At 42.7% G+C, this 16,310-nt stretch overlaps 5 protein-coding genes and 1 long non-coding RNA gene across 10 annotated transcripts; 4 read left to right on the top strand and 2 right to left on the bottom strand.

The window, feature by feature from the left end:
• The first annotated feature begins 1,065 nt into the window (after positions 1-1,065).
• On the top strand, positions 1,066-2,991 carry pbk (PDZ binding kinase). Of its 3 annotated transcripts, none has more exons than XM_037244551.1 (7): positions 1,066-1,153; positions 1,485-1,622; positions 1,686-1,825; positions 1,911-2,080; positions 2,155-2,284; positions 2,361-2,540; positions 2,606-2,991. In XM_037244551.1, exons 2-7 carry the CDS (start codon positions 1,486-1,488, stop codon positions 2,821-2,823), a joined length of 975 nt encoding a protein of 324 aa, XP_037100446.1. In that variant the 5' UTR covers positions 1,066-1,153; position 1,485; the 3' UTR covers positions 2,824-2,991. The 3 variants fall into 3 exon arrangements, with proteins under 3 accessions (XP_037100446.1, XP_037100447.1, XP_037100445.1); XM_037244552.1 differs by having other exon boundaries at positions 1,066-1,157; positions 2,361-2,534; XM_037244550.1 differs by having other exon boundaries at positions 1,066-1,157.
• Positions 2,959-6,548, bottom strand: esco2 (establishment of sister chromatid cohesion N-acetyltransferase 2). Of its 2 annotated transcripts, none has more exons than XM_037244545.1 (15): positions 6,415-6,548; positions 6,049-6,118; positions 5,731-5,981; positions 5,399-5,654; positions 5,121-5,313; positions 4,955-5,049; positions 4,739-4,832; positions 4,594-4,666; positions 4,468-4,510; positions 4,299-4,389; positions 4,112-4,243; positions 3,953-4,042; positions 3,734-3,877; positions 3,471-3,655; positions 2,959-3,395 (listed from the first exon to the last, which is right to left on the bottom strand). In XM_037244545.1, the coding sequence occupies exons 2-15, from the start codon at positions 6,099-6,101 to the stop codon at positions 3,263-3,265; spliced, it is 1,833 nt and encodes a 610-aa protein (XP_037100440.1). In that variant the 5' UTR covers positions 6,102-6,118; positions 6,415-6,548; the 3' UTR covers positions 2,959-3,262. The 2 variants fall into 2 exon arrangements, with proteins under 2 accessions (XP_037100440.1, XP_037100441.1); XM_037244546.1 differs by having other exon boundaries at positions 5,848-5,981.
• Positions 6,549-6,901: 353 nt separating this feature from the next.
• On the top strand, positions 6,902-8,779 carry ccdc25 (coiled-coil domain containing 25). The gene is made up of 9 exons (XM_037244554.1): positions 6,902-7,088; positions 7,172-7,219; positions 7,290-7,329; positions 7,447-7,498; positions 7,577-7,652; positions 7,718-7,821; positions 7,895-8,097; positions 8,213-8,258; positions 8,322-8,779. Exons 1-9 carry the CDS (start codon positions 7,064-7,066, stop codon positions 8,349-8,351), a joined length of 624 nt encoding a protein of 207 aa, XP_037100449.1. The 5' UTR covers positions 6,902-7,063; the 3' UTR covers positions 8,352-8,779.
• Positions 8,780-9,179: 400 nt separating this feature from the next.
• On the top strand, positions 9,180-12,745 carry LOC119117910 (cholesterol 24-hydroxylase-like). 2 transcript variants are annotated; one of them, XR_005096625.1, is made up of 16 exons: positions 9,180-9,422; positions 9,493-9,570; positions 9,640-9,721; positions 9,882-9,955; positions 10,023-10,109; positions 10,372-10,510; positions 10,592-10,699; positions 10,795-10,957; positions 11,072-11,137; positions 11,366-11,438; positions 11,515-11,599; positions 11,672-11,782; positions 11,870-11,958; positions 12,099-12,165; positions 12,244-12,447; positions 12,480-12,745. XR_005096625.1 is itself a non-coding variant. In XM_037244547.1 (15 exons), the coding sequence occupies exons 1-15, from the start codon at positions 9,274-9,276 to the stop codon at positions 12,394-12,396; spliced, it is 1,524 nt and encodes a 507-aa protein (XP_037100442.1). In that variant the 5' UTR covers positions 9,180-9,273; the 3' UTR covers positions 12,397-12,745. The 2 variants fall into 2 exon arrangements, 1 of the variants encoding a protein (XP_037100442.1); XM_037244547.1 differs by having other exon boundaries at positions 12,244-12,745.
• Positions 12,746-13,195: 450 nt separating this feature from the next.
• LOC119117914 lies at positions 13,196-14,386 on the top strand. The gene is made up of 3 exons (XR_005096626.1): positions 13,196-13,415; positions 13,504-13,574; positions 13,657-14,386. It is a non-coding gene; the product is annotated as an uncharacterized LOC119117914 (long non-coding RNA).
• LOC119117912 (gap junction Cx32.2 protein-like) lies at positions 13,918-15,803 on the bottom strand. Its single transcript, XM_037244553.1, has 3 exons — positions 15,660-15,803; positions 15,022-15,170; positions 13,918-14,849 (listed from the first exon to the last, which is right to left on the bottom strand). The coding sequence occupies exons 2-3, from the start codon at positions 15,148-15,150 to the stop codon at positions 14,244-14,246; spliced, it is 735 nt and encodes a 244-aa protein (XP_037100448.1). The 5' UTR covers positions 15,151-15,170; positions 15,660-15,803; the 3' UTR covers positions 13,918-14,243.
• Positions 15,804-16,310: the final 507 nt, after the last annotated feature.

Raw genomic sequence — 16,310 nt, 5'->3', positions numbered from 1 at the left:
TCATTTTTGCAGAGGCTAATGCTGTAACGCACTGATCCACTGTGATGCCTTGGGCCACATGATCATGTGACCCAAGTTTTTCTAGATACCAAATATTGTTTTTGCTTGCATTGGAAGCAGGTGTCAAAATAAATCACCCTAGCCTGTGCGGATGTTTTCTTTTTCGCTTGCATCCATTATAACATCAGGCCAGAGCTGCGAGCAGGTGTGCAAAGAGACACGAGTTGGTCCTTTTCCCTCTTGTGACCATGTTGTACGACTTAACACATCTTTGTGTTATAAAGCGCACCGCAACATGTGCCTGCGTTGACCACAAAACATGAGCTCATTTCCCCTTTAGAGGAATAAAAGAGGAATGGCGAGGAAAAACCAGAGAGCAACAGTCTTCCCCATCCAGAGCCTGTTGTCGCATTCCTGCTCCTCAGCCTCAAAGGAAGAGTTCTGCCAAGGTCAAAGGTCATAAGATGGGGGACAAGCTGCGCTGTGTGAAGAAAGAGAACCTGGAGGTCAATTCCATGGTGTTCAGCAGACAAATAAAAATATCACACTGTGCTTATTGCGTTGATAACTTAAATTGCTGACTGAATGACAGTGTTGTCCTCCAGTGCAACTCAGAAAGAACAAACCATTCCAACTATTATTACTGCCAAGTCATAAAAAGAAACAAAACAACACTAGGCTGAAGATTAACATCATAAAAACACAACCATAGTTGCATTGTTGCGCTTTTACTGAGTTAATGAAATAATAAATGACTTTTGGCCAGACAATAAGTTCATTTTCCAAGTTGACTTGTGATGGAAAATGTTTTTGTTTTGATTTGATTTTAATCCGCATCACGTCGTAGAAAACACAACGTTACTGACCTCTGGTGGAAATCGTTTGTATGGCAACTATGCCAACACAAGAGGATTTCAGGACTGTATAGTCTTATAAAAATCCAAATTGTTACATATATATGTATATTTTAAAGTATACATAGACTTTGGAATTTGCTAACCCCATTAAATTAAAAAAATAATACAAAAAAAAGGAAAAAGAGGACCGCGCTATTTGTCCCTCTGAGGCTTCCGTCAACTTCCGTTATTACGTTGACATTTCAAAAGTTCAGCGCGATCATTTTCACTCCTTTGGTTCTCGTTCACTGTGAAAAATAGGTAATATAGCGTTTATTTGCTAAAACAACAACTTTGAACAATACACACTCAAATGCTACTTCTCGCTGTACCAACAGTGACCTGGCTTGTCGCCATTTTTTTGTCGTCCAGGGATTGTTAGCTTCATTGCCGATAACGTCTGCTATTGTTTTCGTCACATGCATGTTTTATTTGTTCTAATCACATGAATGCAGGATTAAATGCGCAACACTCAATCAAAACCAAAACAGTAAGAATTCAAAGTTGCAAACATTAATCGACTCTGAGGGCTAAGTGCTATATGGATGTAAATCTCAGCAAATGATCCGTGTTTTTTTTATTCGACAGCATGGCTGGATTCACCACCCCTCAGATGTCCAGAATCAGGAGCTTTGCAAGCGGAGGAAGCCCCATCAACATCCCGGCTTCACCGTTCATGAAGAAGCTCGGCTGTGGGACAGGAGTCAGCGTCTACCTGATGGACAGGTGACAACCTTCTTCACATAAATTGGCTCTCTAATTAAATTCATCGTATCAATTTGATTCCAGAGTGGGACAGTTCAACGCGTCCCCCTGGGCCATCAAGAAGCTCAACAGCAAATGTGCCAGCAAACAGGCTGAAGTCTACCTGAAGCGTCTAAAGGAGGAGGCAAAAGTCCTCAAGGGAATCGACCATCCCAACATTGTCGGTGAGAGACGAAAGTCTGGGCGCTTTCGTTAAAACTGTGCTGTCATAAAATATCCAATCTCCCTGTCCTGACTGAATGTTTGCAGGTTTCCGTGCGCTGGCCACGGCCAAAGACGGCTCCGAGTGTCTGGCCATGGAGTTCGGGGGCGAGCAGTCGCTCAACGACCTCATGGAGAAGCGCAGAAAAGACGGTCTTCGGGCCTTTCCTGCTGCCGACGTTGAAAAAGTGGCGCTTCACGTGGCCCGTGGACTGCAGGTTTAAAAACATGCTGAGTCGTGGAACTAGTGTGATTCCAAGCCCAAGTTGTGATCCCCTCTCTCTCTGTGCAGTATCTTCACAACGAAAAACAACTGCTGCACGGCGACATCAAGTCTTGCAACGTGGTCATCAAGGGCAACTTTGATGCCGTCAAGATCTGCGACGTGGGCGTGTCCCTGCAGCTGGATGAGAACATGACAGGTAGGCGCAACGCTGTGGCCGGACAATATGCGCTTTCATCAGATTGAGCACAAAGAGACTTGTGTTTTTGGGTCAGTGTCGGACCCCGAGGCGGAGTACATCGGCACGGAGCCCTGGAACCCCAAGGAGGCCTTGGAGGGGGGCGAGATCACAGACAAGGCCGACATCTTCGCCTACGGCCTGACCCTGTGGGAGATGATGACCCTGGCCATGCCTCACATGGATATGCCGGAGGATGACGAGGAGCAAGATGAAGGTGAGATTTTTGGAGAACATGAAGAGTGAGGTGAAGCAGCCCACTCACAGCGCTTTGTTTTTCAGACGAGTCGATGGAGGACAGCTTCGACGAAGACGCCTACTACGCCCAGCTGGGCACGCGGCCGCCGCTGGACGGCCAAGAGCTGGGCGAGTCCTACAAGAAGATGATGGAGCTCTTCTACGTGTGCACCGAGGAGGACCCCAAGAAGAGACCCTCGGCGACACAGATCGTGCAGGCGCTGGAGGATAACGCGCTTGAGCAAAACAAGAGCAGCCTGTGAGGTTTGAGTGTCCTGATGATGTCACTTGTAAATGTTTATTTGTGCTGCTTTATTCTTGTAGACGCTAAACTAAGATCATTTTTGATTGGCTTTTATATTCTTTTTTCCATTTTGTTCACAAGCAATCAAGTCCGGCAAATTAAAATAACTTTATTCAAACTCACAACATAATAGATTCTCTCTGTTCCAAAACACAATTTTTCCCCTTTGAAAATAACAGACAACTTAAATGTGATCAATCCTGCGGTTTAAAAACACGTTTCGGACTAGCAAAAACTTCCACAGGAAGTCATTTCCATATAAACATCTGCAAAAAAAAAAAAAAAAAACAACGCAGCAAATATACAACACTCAACCCTGAGCTAAAAAACACTGATCAAACGGACTCTCTCAAAACCGGAGTCATTCACAGTCAAAATTAACGATCGCTCGGGTCACTTTAGGCGATGAAGTTGTAGACGAGGAATGTGGGCGTACTGCAGTACGCCGTCGCAAACTGTTTGCCGTCCGGCGTCGGGTCAGAGAAGGCGATTTCGTCCTTCGTCAGGTGACAGCCGTACATGAAGGTGCTCCTGGAACAGAAGGAATATATTACGCAATAACATCATTGCCCATGTTGTGAGCGGGATCCCAAAATGGCCGCCTACCTGACAGTGTCCAGCATGCGGGTGGCGACGCTCTTGTGCCGGGCCAGGCTGAAGACCCAAATCCGACTAACGCCGCAGAGCGCCTTCTCCGGCACGGTGGAGCAGCACCACGCCCGGTGCCGGTCCATGAAGTCATCCTTGGTCATGTCTTTGCACTGATCAGGCTGCTCCAGCACTCGGAAGGCCTACGAGATACAACAAGTTCCTCACCAAACAAGGTCTTGGAAAAAAACTGGTAATTTTGCTCGCTCCCAAATGATGACCTTCCGGATGGGTTCCGCCACCAGACAGCCCACCACCATCCGATCGCCGTTGACAAACAAGTAAGTCTTTGCCTGCGAGGGTCTGCTCAGCGTCATCTGCTGGAAGCCCAATTCGTTGTCTGCGATGCGACGCACCTCCTCCGCCTTTGTTAAAATAAATATCCAAAAACTGTAATAATATGCAAAATGGCGGCAAAGCAATTTCCTTCAAGCTCGTACCTTCTTGACAGCATACTTGGGATCATCTGGCATGACCAGGATGATCTTTCCATCCCAGAACTCACCCACCACCCTTTCCTTCTTCCAACCCTGGAAAAAAACAAAATATTGAAGTGCTTTTTCCACAGATAGTCCAAAGTTCTTCTATGAGATCCTCACCACAAACTTGATGGCGTCCAGGAGGCACTGGTGGAACTGCTCATGTTGGAAATTGTCTTCCGGGTTGTCGGCGCTGTACACCATCCCACATGAGCCGCACACGGCGGCGCCAAATTGCTTCTGGCCTGCGTCCTGCCGGCAAAGCGTAGTTAGTTTAAAAAAAAGGACTCAAAAGGAGCCAACGTACAATGATGAGCTGGTCGGCGTCCTGCTTCTCCTTCCTCCTGCGGGTGGGACGCTCTTTGGTGGACGGTGTGACAGCGGGGGAGCTCTTGGAACTTCAAGACACATTGTTGGATTATCAAAAAAAAAAGGGTCTATCCATGACATTGCAAGGTGAGAAGAAAATGGCTCACCGTTTGGAAGCGGATCCAAAGATGGGATACACTGCCACAGATTCTGGATGGGGCAAAAACAATTTTGTTAGAATCAAGAAAATGGATTTATGGAAGCTTCTTGAGGGAACCCTGGAAGTATTTGACCTTTGGGCGGTGTGGAGGCAGGATCGCTGGGACTCGCGTCTCCGAGATCACAGACAGGCTTGGAGCCGCCATCCTGGTCAAGACAATTTTTATTTTTAAATACATTCAAACAAATGTGGACATATTGAATGCTAAGCTAAGCTACCTGAGAAAGAAAGGATGCCTGAATCGGAATCCTTGTCAGCATAATTTTTAGCTCCTTTGTGATTTTGTAATTCTCAGCCAAGGCTTTAGGTGGACTGCGGAACAAAATAGGAATCAACAGTGAGGCGAGGAACCGTTCCTAATATTTAGGTGACCACATTTAGCCACACAAGAGGTCTGAAAATGGTGAATGCAACTAAAAGTGTCAAGTGAGCACCTCGCTGGCAAGTTGCTGTCACACTCCACAAATTCCTTTGGGTCAAACTTTCTCCTGGGCGCCTCAACTTTCTTCTCCACGGGCTGAACGGCAATCTGAGGATCACAAAAAAAAAAAAAGTCAACACGTCTTGTTTGAAATCAAACTTCATCTCATCCTTTGTTACCTTCACGGGAATGATCTGCTTTTGCTTTTTCTCAGGCTGGGCGGCCACCACCTGACTCTTAGATTTGCGAGTTTGGCCTTTGGACGCCTTCTTGTACATTGAGGAATGCTTCTTGCCTGTGCTGAAGAAGGCGGCGCCCACCAAAAGCTTGGGTTTGGGCTTCTTGGGCTCGGGCGCCTTCCCGTTAGCATCGCTGATGTAAAAAAATAAAATAAAAAATTCACAAGTAGCACAATTTAGGGTGCTAGATTTGATTAAAGTTGGCATCTTGCACCGACCTGCTCCCATTCATCTTGGACAGCATGATGGTCTTGGGTTTCCCACTGTAGCTTCTGCTACTCGAACGCACCGTCACCACCTTGACCTGCTTCCCTTTCGTCACCTTCTTGGTTTTCTTCTCCATCTTATTGCCCTGGCTTGGAGGAGGAACTGGAAGCGATTCCTTCACTGCCTTCCTTTCCAGAGGTGTTAGATAAACACTCTTTTTCGGCCCGTAGAAGGAGCTTGTCATCGTTGCCAGCATGACCGGAAGGCCTAAGGAGAAGCACGGATGAAACTGTTGTTAAAGCAGCCGAGTCTGAAGTTCTTCCTTCCTCCAACACATCGATACCTGCTGCTTTTCGAGGAGACCTCCTCGGCGACGGGGATTGTTCTTTGTTCAAACTCCCATTCACGTCTGGCTTCTTCCTGGGAGATCTTTGCTTGACGGGCGATGTCTCCTTCTCACCTGCTGCTTTTCGAGGAGACCTCCTCAGCCATGGGGAATGTTCTTTGTTCAAACTCTCATTCACGTCTGGCTTCTTCCTGGGAGATCTTCGCTTGAGGGGCGATGCCTCCTTCTCACTCATCTTGGCCGGGTGACTGCCAGGACAACCAAGTGTATCAAATTCAATACCAACTGTCCACAAAACGCTTTGAAAATGCTCACCTGTCCGAGTCCACAGAGGAGAGCTTTCTCTTCCGAGTGTTCATGAGCATCATTTTCGCAACCTTTTTTCCTGCATGTGGACAAATATTATAATTAAGTCGAACAATACCAGATTAGTCACATGCAAAGGTTACAATTGGCGGGAATACTGGATAAAATCAAATAAAACGTAGGTATGCCGTGCAGAGAGTTTGAAAATATAATAAAAGATCTGTATTAATTAAAAAAAAGAAGAGAATTGCGCTCACATTTGACATTTTTCAGTGCACAAATCCTTCGAACAAACGAACCCCAAACGCTTAGAGAGAAGCTATCGAACTAAAACACGACGATATTAAAAGATGAAACATACGTAGGGTTGCTTACCTAAAAACGGTTTTGGTTGTCGATGACTTAAGCGAACCTTTAGTGATGGAAAAGTGGTCAAATAAAAGAAATTTGGGCATTAGTTTTTCGCCTTGACCGTACTTCCTCCGTGTGTTTTCAAAGGCGCGCTATCCTAAAACGGAAGCGGAATTTCGCGGGATGTACCACAATAAAGCACTTCCTGTCGATGAGTGCGTTCACATATCAAACATTAAAAACGCCAACTATTAAACTATTGGACCTTTATTAGGAATCTAATTTGCAACGTTTTAAAAATGTGCCAAAAATACCTAAAAATAGACGAAACAGCAATCCAGAAGCGTTATATGTAACATATGACTTTTACTGTTAGAAACAGCTTCTGAGGCCTTGTCAGATATCTTCCGAGGTTAATAAAATCTTAGATGAATAAACTTTCAAATGTGCGTAAAAAAAAAAACAACTTATATCATTCCGAATAGATTTTATTTTGGAGGCAAGGTAGAATATGCTTCCGCTGCCTTGCCAGATAACAACTTCCGGGTTCAACATTCCCCATGCGCAAAGTGACTGCAAGTCAGTCTCAAAATACTTCGGTTTTTAAACCAACGATTTAGTAGGGCGCACGTCCATATTTCATTATTTCGTCCCTTTACACATATCCTTCAAAATGGTCTTTTACTTCACAAGTGCTGGTGAGTTTGTGGTTGTTAGCTACTAGCCCGGTTTGCTCCCATGATATTGTGCTCATAGTTTGCTGTCTCTGTTGTCATCTTAGTGGTGGAGCCTCCCCACACCATTTACATGGGAAAAGACAAATATGAAAGTAAGCTTACCCATACAAAAGCTATGTATGTATTGTTGAATGTTCACTTAATTGATTACGTTGCCTCCAGACGAAGATCTGATCAAGTACGGTTGGCCTGAAGACATCTGGTGAGTACACCACCACAAGCATAATAATCTGAATATTATCCAAAATAAAGTTTATGCATTGAAATTATATGAGGGGCTTTCTTGCTAAAGGGATTAAAAGTTTTCATTTTCTCATAGGTTTCATGTGGATAAACTGTCCTCGGCTCACGTTTATCTCCGCTTACCAAAGGTAAACAGATGACATCGTTTGTCTTTTTTATATTGTTACATATTTTGCCTCCTCAGATGCTTTCTTTGCCTGTTCTAGGGTGTGACTATCAACGATATTCCTCCGGAGGTGTTGATTGACTGTGCGCAACTAGTGAAAAACAACAGCATTCAAGGTCTAACAGTGATAAAAATAGGAAAATATTTCGTGGTCGTCATGCATTTTTGTGTCACCTCACAGGCTGTAAAATGAACAACATCAGTGTGGTTTACACGCCGTGGGCCAACCTGAAGAAAACGGGGGACATGGACGTGGGACAGATCGGCTTCCATCGACAAAAGGAGGTAGAGCGATCGTGGGAGATCGTCGGCCCCTCATTCTGAATCCTAGTTGACAGCTGGTGTTTTGTCACTTCAGGTGAAGACGGTGACCGTGGAGAAGAAAGTCAACGAGATTGTGAACCGACTGGAGAAGACCAAGGATGAGCGCTACCCGGATTTAGCAGCCGAGAAGGAGTCAAGGGACCGTGAGGAGCGTAACGAGAAGAAAGCTCAGCTGCAGGATCAGAAGAAACGCGAGAAGGAAGACCAGAAGAAGAAGAAGGAGATGGACGAGCTCAAGTCAGTCGGCATGCCCTTGCCGTTTTTTCCCTCACCCTCCAAATATTTTTGATTTCAACCTATTCACATATTGACTTTGCCTTTTTGCCGTGCATTGTCGTTTTTTCTCGGCCAGGTGCTACACTTCGCTGATGAAGAGTGAAAACATGCAAACCAACGAGGTGAGCATACTTGCGACACACTAATGGGCTTGTACATTTCAGTAAAAATGCATCCCTGGGCAGGATGGCAATGATTCCGATGACTTCATGTGAGGAGGACGTCAGTAACGACAGCGCAACAAAACGAGATATCATACAAGGGATGAACAGAGCAGTGACAAGCCTGCCCCCCAAACTAACATGGCCGCTGAGTCCTGGAGGATGGACGCTGTTAAAGCTCCACGGGACGAGCAGAGGATCATTTTAAGGGGGACGTAAGACTGATCGCGCCATTTTGAATGATGCTCTGACTGAGCGGTTGCACCTTTTTGTTTTCTTTCTGCATGTCAAGTGTTTACTGGGCTGTTTGACAAGATATGAATTTGATTTTCATGTATCTTGTTTAAAATACATTAGATCCATTTTCACAGCTCATCAGCAGGCCTACCATTGAAGATGTTTTTATTTAGAAAATCACAATATACGTTGGTATAATTCATATCCCATCCAGTACATTTTTAATTAAATATATCATACATACACTGTCTGTCTGGCCTTTATTCGTTATGTTGTTGCAGTTACTAATAGTGGCCACTGGGTGGCAGTATTTGCCTATATACATGCCGTGTTTGCGTTTATTATTAGTTTCGAAAAATCATATTAGAATTTTTCTAACTTTAACTTTAAATTGACTTTAAATTGAGTCAATTTAAACTTAGTTTAACTAATTGTTAAAATATATTTTGAGAATTTAATGGTCTTCCAATGCCCGCATTTTCACTGACTAAAATTTAAATTAAGTAAAAAAACATTTTTTTTTGGGTCATATTATTATTCGATCCGCATTTGAGCAAGATAACTTTACTTTGCTAGGGCTTAATCAAAGTTCAAAACAAAACGGGAGATTAAAAAAACTTGCTGTGAGAGGCGCACCATTGTGACGTCACATCGGAGTTTTCCCTGCAACTCCCCTTTGCAGAAATACCGACGGACCTTATACGCACGGACGAGTTTTAATTGTTTTTTTTTAAAAAAAATGGCTCTTTTACCGTTTTTTGTCACCCTGGCCTGGCATATGGCCGGCTTACTTTTATTTGTGTTGTTTTTAGCATTTCTCTGCTTCTGCGCCTACGTCAAGTATGTGCACCTGAAGTATGATCACATACCTGGACCACCGAGGGAAAGGTAAAAAACCAAACAAAAAACTTTACGTGCCAGCCGCGGTTCACCTCTAAGAAGTTTATTTGTTTTTAAGCTTTCTCTTCGGGCATTCTCCACGTATTGTGAGGACAATGAAAAACGACGCTCTGACACACGACTTATTTCTGGAATGGTAAACTTATTATGATAATAATAATTGTTATCAATATTGACACCACCATTAATGATATTATGTTGAAAGGGCCGAGCGTTATGGACCAGTGTGCAGGATCAATATGCTGCATCACGTCCTTGTCTTTGTTACTCACCCAGAAACAGTCAAGGTACAGTCAAATTAGTACAAACATACACATGAAGGTTAAAATAAATCCCTTTTGCACACATAACTATTTTTGTCAATATGATCTGGATGACACAAATACCCCCAAAACCGTGATCGGGCTCTACTGCCAATTCATTTACTGTGTTGTGTGATGCATTCAGGAGATCTTGATGTCCTCCAAGTATCCCAAAGACCTGTTCCTCCACAAGCGACTCTTCAGCATATTTGGTCAAAGGTGAATTGTGGAGCCAGATAGATAAAATGGTCCTGCATATTTTTTCTATATATGTATTTCTTTGCAGGTTCTTGGGCAATGGGCTGGTAACAGCGAGGAACCATGACCAGTGGTATAAACAACGGCGGATCATTGACCCCGCCTTTAGCAGCTTGTGAGTTTTTTGCACCAACCTAATCTGTCGTCTAGCAAACAGTCAATCAATAACCAATGCTGTTTTATTTTTTTATTGCATAAGTATGACATAAGGTAGGGTGTGGTATTCACAGTCTGTGCGATAGTAATTTACACAAACAACCACACAAGAATCCAATCAAACAGGTCAACCCACCACACTTGCATTTACGTCATGGTCACGTTTTAGAACAAATGGAGATTCATTCTGCCCCAAAATGTGTGTTAACACACACGTGCAGGTACTTGAGGAGTCTAACGGGTACGTTCAACGAGCGAGCCGAGAAGCTGATGACAAAACTGTCCGACATCGCCGACAAAAAGTCGGAGGCCCGCATGCTGGAGATGGTCAACCGAGTCACCTTGGATGTCATCGTCAAGGTTGGCTACATCGCGTCTAGCAAAACAAAACAACACAAATCTTTAAAGGTCGTTTGTAAATGTCGAGGTTTGTCTGTTGAGGTGGCGTTCGGCATGGATATAGAGCTCCTGGAGGACACGCCTTTCCCCAACGCCATCGAGACGTGCCTCCAAGGGATGGTCTATAACTTACGCAACGTCCTCTTTCAGGTACACGTTTAGTTTAAAAAATTATGAAAATTAAATTTGTGCTTGCTTTTCCAATTCCTATTCCCTTTTCAAATAATCTAGTGCTTTTCTTCCAGTTCTATCCCAAAAACTGGGCCTTGGTGGAGGAAGTGCGCGCCGCGTGCAAGCTGCTGCGCTCCACCGGCACCGAGTGGATCCACAACAGGAAGGTGGACATCCAGAGAGGCAGCGACGTGCCCAAAGACATCCTCACGCAGATCATCAAGTCGGCCGGAAAAGGTTTGTGTTAACGTGGTTGAGGCAATTTAAAAGGTGATATTTTGATCGTAAAAATTTTGAAAAATAATCTAATTCCGTTTTTTCCTCTTTTTAAAAAAAAAATAAAAATTTCAGAGGAAAGCATGACCAAAGAAGACGAAGAGTTCATGCTGGACAATTTTGTGACCTTCTTCATCGCCGGTGAGACTTTTTCTAATCCGATTGGAGTCATGTGGGCTGTTATTGTTGCCATGGTGATGCTTTTGAATTGCATTCCCTCCCGAATTAGCCAATCTAGTGACATGAGAGAAGGTGAAAGCAGTTCAGATCACACGCTAGCAAATTTTTTTTCTGAGGTTTAGCCTTTTTAGAAATATTGTTCATTAATTGCTCATTTTATTAATAATTATTGATTTTCTTCTTTACTAGGACAGGAAACCACGGCGAACCAGCTGGCATTTTGCATCATGGAGCTCGCCAAACATCCGCACATCATGGAAAAGTGCAAAACAAGAACGCTAAAAACAACAACAACAAAATTGACTCCACTTGTTTTTTCACTTTTCTTTGTTTAATAGAGCTCAGAAGGAGGTGGACGATGTCATCGGGATGAAGCAAGAAATTAGCTACGACGATCTTGGGAAACTTGTTTACCTCTCACAGGTGGATTGAGAAGCTAGTATGGCATCGAAATTGAAAATATGTCGCTTTAAATTTGTCGTTCTACATTTGAAGGTTCTAAAAGAGACTTTGAGGATTTACCCAACAGCTCCAGGAACGTCCCGTGAGCTCATCAATGACATCGTCGTCGACGACATCCGTGTTCCAGCCGGAGCCGTCTGTATCGTAAGGCGTTCAAGTTGATTGTGGAGGGGGAAATTAAAAGTAAGACAAGGATGAGTGAAGAGTTTTTATTTTGTGTGTGTTATTCAGTTCAGCTCATACGTGTCCAGCAGAATGGAAAAGTTCTTTGAGAATCCCCTGGAATTTAACCCAGATCGCTTTCATCCGGATGCTCCCAAGTAAGGATTGGAGTCCTTTTTTTTTTTCCGTATTCCTTTTTCTGGGTAAAATTACGACTTTTATTTCTCTTTCAATAATGCGGCTTCTCAACCTTTGTTATTGATATTTACAATTCTTATATTTAATTTTTTTACACAAGGCCTTATTACTGCTACTACCCCTTTTCTCTCGGCCCGCGTTCCTGCCTGGGTCAGAACTTTGCTCAGGTGATTAAACAACAAAACAGAACAGTAAAATTAGACGTTAGCAAGCTATGCAATGAGTACTTTGTATTTTGTCAACAGATGGAAGCCAAAGTGGTGATGGCCAAGTTGCTGCAGAGGTTCGACTTCGCCCTGATGCCGGGCCAGAGCTTGGACATCCGCGACCTGGGCACGTTGCGGCCCAAAGGTGGCGTGGTGTGCGCCGTCACACACAGGAAGCACTGTGGGCAGTGAACACGCACAAAATGGCGGCATCACATCCTTTCAAAAGTATTCTTCATTGCTCGCCGCTTGAGTCTTTAGCTACACCAAATATATCTTCTTTCTTTTACAAACTTCACTGACAGCTGCCGTCCAATCAGAAACGCTGAAAGCTAACAAATGCACTTTAGTGATGACATTTTTTAGTTGATTATGAATCCAGTGGAATGCATTACGCTTTTTTGATCACTATTGTGAAAATAATCAATAGGCTAATATATTGCACTATTCATGAAATATGAATATACTTGATTTATTAAGCATTATCATTTTTTTATCTGTATTCAGTTGCAATAAGTGCATTTTAATGTAATAAAATGTACTTTTATTTGCGTTGATTCCATTATTCCTTTATGCCTGATGTAGAAAGAGGTAACCACGATCTCTGAACCTAATTAATGATGGTTCATTAAGTACAATATCACATATTTGTAAATTTATCAGAGTAAAATTTCAAGCACTATAATATTCTATGGATTTATGGATTTTTGATATTGGAATGAAGATGTCTGGGAACGTTTCAGTTTATGCAGTTACTCAGAATGGCCACTTGGTGTCAGTGTTTGGTTTTAAAGGCTTTGCTCCTGCTGACGTCGCGCAACTTGAAATGAACCCAATCTAATCAATAATTTATTATATTATTATTATAACGTATTTGATTGAGCTAATTTCCTACACCAGCGCTAATTCCAAGTCGAAAAAATAATAAAATTACAGCCTGGAGACAATCTGGCTGGTGGGTGTCGCATCAATATGACGTCATGAGGACACATTTCCCGGGCTCTTAGCCAAACGCCGGGAAACTTTAGCTTGACGGCTTTTGTCGATTAAAATGTCTCTTTTTTTTCTTTTCTTTTCTTTTCACTCCGACCACTCATATGCTCGGTTTACTTGTTTTAATTTCTTTTATTTCTGTTGTTTTTCCGCCTCCCTCACCTACTGCGCCGACATAAAAAGAAAAGTATCTACACTTGACGACCACCGAGGAAAAAGTAAGGGCGTTTCATCCGCTCACCTCAATTAACGTCTAATTATTATTGTAAATATTTTCATCCATTTTTATTTGATGTACTTATTTAGTGTTCTCTGAACATTCCCTAATTGTTTGAAGTACAAAAACGACAATATATATATGAAAAGTTTCTAAAATAGTAAGGTTATTATTTTTTGTTACTGTTTTCGTCATCATTATTATTTCATGTAGTAACATCGCCATTTTTGTTTTGTTGAAAGGTCCCAGCGTTATGGACCTGTATTCGAGCTCAATGTGCGGCATCACGTCCTTCGTTACCAGCCCAGAGACGTCAAGGTACAGTCAATTTGTTACAAATGAGCAAATATTTAAACCACTATCGAGTTTTTTAGGTTTGAAAAGTTCTCCTATCCACTTACAAGTCCTGTAGCTCAAAAATGGATTTGCACCAAGACTATTGATGCTCTAATAACCCCAAACACGCTTTTAAGATTTGAAAAGGTCACAAATGTGTGCGAGAGTAAATTACACAAATAAACCTTTATTAAAATCACAAACATGAAGCAAAAATACAATGTAAAAGAACCTGATCCACAATCAAAATATTTACACCTTTCAAAAAGTCAGATAACAATGTTTACCAACCGGCGTGGTTATAAGGAGCAAAGAACATGATGAGCTAACCTGACTTGAACTCTAAGCAGACATGTTTGAGGCACTGATCAAAAACAACATACTTTTAAATAAAATAAAAGACAAAATACCACTATATTTGGAAGTCGCCCTTGGAAGGCCGTTTTAAAGTTCTGGGGGTTTTCTTCCGCCAGTCGCCATTTTGTCCACTCGCTCACGCTCGGAATCCTTCGCCGTTTATTGGACCCCGTATGGCTCCGGTGACAATTTTGGCTCTCCTCCGGGCATTACTTGAGCACGCCAGGTAGAAGACCTCCACCACGTTGAGAAGCACCGACACGCAGGACATGGCCAGCATGAAGATGATGAAGATGGTCTTCTCGGTGGGTCGCGACATGAAGCATTCCACCGTGAAGGGGCAAGGCGCCCGCGAGCACACGATCTGGGGCTCCATGACAAAGCCGTACAAGTAGTACTGGCCCACGATGAAGGCCAGCTCCAGAATAATACGGAAGATGATGGACGTCATGTAGTTCCCCAGCAAGTCGCCCTTGATCTTCACCTGGCCTTTGTGGTCAGAATACTTGGGAAGCTTTAGCATGGAAGTGTTGCTTCTGTTCAGTTTCTCCCGTAGTTTGTTCTCCTTGTGGATGACGTGCATGACGTGGCCCAGGTAGACCAGCGTGGGCGTGGAAACGAAGATGATCTGAAGGACCCAGAAGCGGATGTGCGAGATGGGGAAAGCATGATCGTAGCACACATTCTTGCAGCCCGGCTGCTTGGTGTTGCAAATCATCTTGGACTGCTCGTCGCTCCACACCTGGAAACGGATCAAAACCGTCGGCATTGCTAATGAGGACACAAGTTCCACTCCTGTTCTGCAGGGGGGGATATTGCCTTGTAAAATTTGGCATCTTTTTTCAACAATCTTAAAATTCACATTGAATCTAATCTGCAAATGTTGAATTGTGGAAGAAGAAATAGTTGAAGACCTTCTCCGCCCCGGCTCCCAGGACCATGATCCTGAAGACGAAGAGCACGCTGAGCCACACCTTCCCGATGACGGTGGAATGCGACTGCACCTTGTCCAACAGCTTCGCCAAAAAACCCCACTCGCCCATCTTCAACTTTATTCACCACGCTTTCAACAAAAAAACAACTCTTGGTATTATTTGGCAAAATTTCAATGCCGCTGCATAGTTTTTGGTTGAAGGACACCTTGAAATGGTAAAACTGAGTTGAAATTGTCAGCTTCAAAACAAAAAGACAGACTGTGGGTTTTTTGCTAGCATGAGAAAAATGTAAACATTACATAATACAAATAAACTTTTTTAAATGTTCATTTTGTTTTTGTAGTTTTACTGTAGCAACCTTTTGGGTTATAAATCACTATAAAATAATTGCTCTCATTCTTCCGTCAATTATGTGACCGAAAAAATACTCCAAAAAATTGCCGGTTGGTTGTTTAAAAATTTAGCACTTTCAATTGATTCCCTTTTGAACTACACTGGAATGTTCTAGCAATGGTCGGTGTACACGTCGAGAAAAGATATATAGTTATACATATGTATATATGAAAAACATACAGATAACTGCTGATTCTCTCTTTTAATGAAAGGAAATTGTTTACCTTAGATTGGAAGAGTGACTCGTGCTGCTCTCCAGGTACACTGTGCAACCACTGAATGCTGTTTGCAATAAAGCAAAGGAAAAAAAAGCAAAGCAAAGGTGGGGGCTGATTTTGCTGCCTTGAACCTGAGCTCAGGTTGCACAACCGTGTATGTTGTGGGGGGTCACGTTGCCACGTTTGATTAAAATAAAATAAGTGACACACGGTGACTGGCAAAAGACAAGATTATGCTGGTTAATAATTGCTTTTTGGTGGATGTTAAAGTTCAAACTGCTCACCAGTGTTGATGTTTTTCCTCTTGTCATCACATTTTGCACGTACACCACCAATGCAACTTTTTTTATGGTTTTAGATGTACAAAATGTGATGATGTAACTGCAGATAGAAAAGAAATTACTCCGACCCCTCCTGGAATTTACTGCCAGTGTTGCAACGCTGTCAGCAATCATCTCATTATGTCAGAAAATGTAACCTGCCAATTAATTTAAACTGTGCAATTGCTGGTGGAGGAAATAATTTGTGTAAACATGAATTTTTGTTATAAAATGTTTCTATACAGTATATATAAATATAAAGGCAAATATATTCAAATTATGTAAAATAAAAATATGCATGAATAAAATAAATTATTCTTACTGAATTCATAAATAG

Source organism: Syngnathus acus, chromosome 24 (assembly GCF_901709675.1).
Source record: "Syngnathus acus chromosome 24, fSynAcu1.2, whole genome shotgun sequence".
Lineage (NCBI taxonomy): Eukaryota > Metazoa > Chordata > Actinopteri > Syngnathiformes > Syngnathidae > Syngnathus > Syngnathus acus.
This window is presented reverse-complemented; position numbering and strand designations above follow the sequence as displayed.

What these genes read in the sequence shown, in the direction of transcription:
- pbk (XM_037244551.1), top strand. Translation starts at nt 1,486, where the DNA reads ATGGCTGGATTCACCACCCCTCAGATGTCCAGAATCAGGAGCTTTGCA. An exon ending in AGCGTCTACCTGATGGACAG is followed by an intron (nt 1,623 to 1,685) that starts GTGACAACCTTC and finishes ATTTGATTCCAG; the next exon opens with AGTGGGACAGTTCAACGCGT. An exon ending in ACGTGGCCCGTGGACTGCAG is followed by an intron (nt 2,081 to 2,154) that starts GTTTAAAAACAT and finishes CTCTCTGTGCAG; the next exon opens with TATCTTCACAACGAAAAACA.
- esco2 (XM_037244545.1), bottom strand. Translation starts at nt 6,101, where the DNA reads ATGATGCTCATGAACACTCGGAAGAGAAAGCTCTCCTCTGTGGACTCG. An exon ending in GTCTCCTCGAAAAGCAGCAG is followed by an intron (nt 5,655 to 5,730) that starts GTATCGATGTGT and finishes GCTTCTCCTTAG; the next exon opens with GCCTTCCGGTCATGCTGGCA. An exon ending in TTTGGATCCGCTTCCAAACG is followed by an intron (nt 4,390 to 4,467) that starts GTGAGCCATTTT and finishes TGTGTCTTGAAG; the next exon opens with TTCCAAGAGCTCCCCCGCTG.
- ccdc25 (XM_037244554.1), top strand. Translation starts at nt 7,064, where the DNA reads ATGGTCTTTTACTTCACAAGTGCTG. An exon ending in CTTTTACTTCACAAGTGCTG is followed by an intron (nt 7,089 to 7,171) that starts GTGAGTTTGTGG and finishes TTGTCATCTTAG; the next exon opens with TGGTGGAGCCTCCCCACACC. An exon ending in AAAACATGCAAACCAACGAG is followed by an intron (nt 8,259 to 8,321) that starts GTGAGCATACTT and finishes ATCCCTGGGCAG; the next exon opens with GATGGCAATGATTCCGATGA.
- LOC119117910 (XM_037244547.1), top strand. Translation starts at nt 9,274, where the DNA reads ATGGCTCTTTTACCGTTTTTTGTCACCCTGGCCTGGCATATGGCCGGC. An exon ending in TGTGACCTTCTTCATCGCCG is followed by an intron (nt 11,138 to 11,365) that starts GTGAGACTTTTT and finishes CTTCTTTACTAG; the next exon opens with GACAGGAAACCACGGCGAAC. An exon ending in AACTTGTTTACCTCTCACAG is followed by an intron (nt 11,600 to 11,671) that starts GTGGATTGAGAA and finishes CTACATTTGAAG; the next exon opens with GTTCTAAAAGAGACTTTGAG.
- LOC119117912 (XM_037244553.1), bottom strand. Translation starts at nt 15,150, where the DNA reads ATGGGCGAGTGGGGTTTTTTGGCGAAGCTGTTGGACAAGGTGCAGTCG. An exon ending in TGGGAGCCGGGGCGGAGAAG is followed by an intron (nt 14,850 to 15,021) that starts GTCTTCAACTAT and finishes ATCCGTTTCCAG; the next exon opens with GTGTGGAGCGACGAGCAGTC.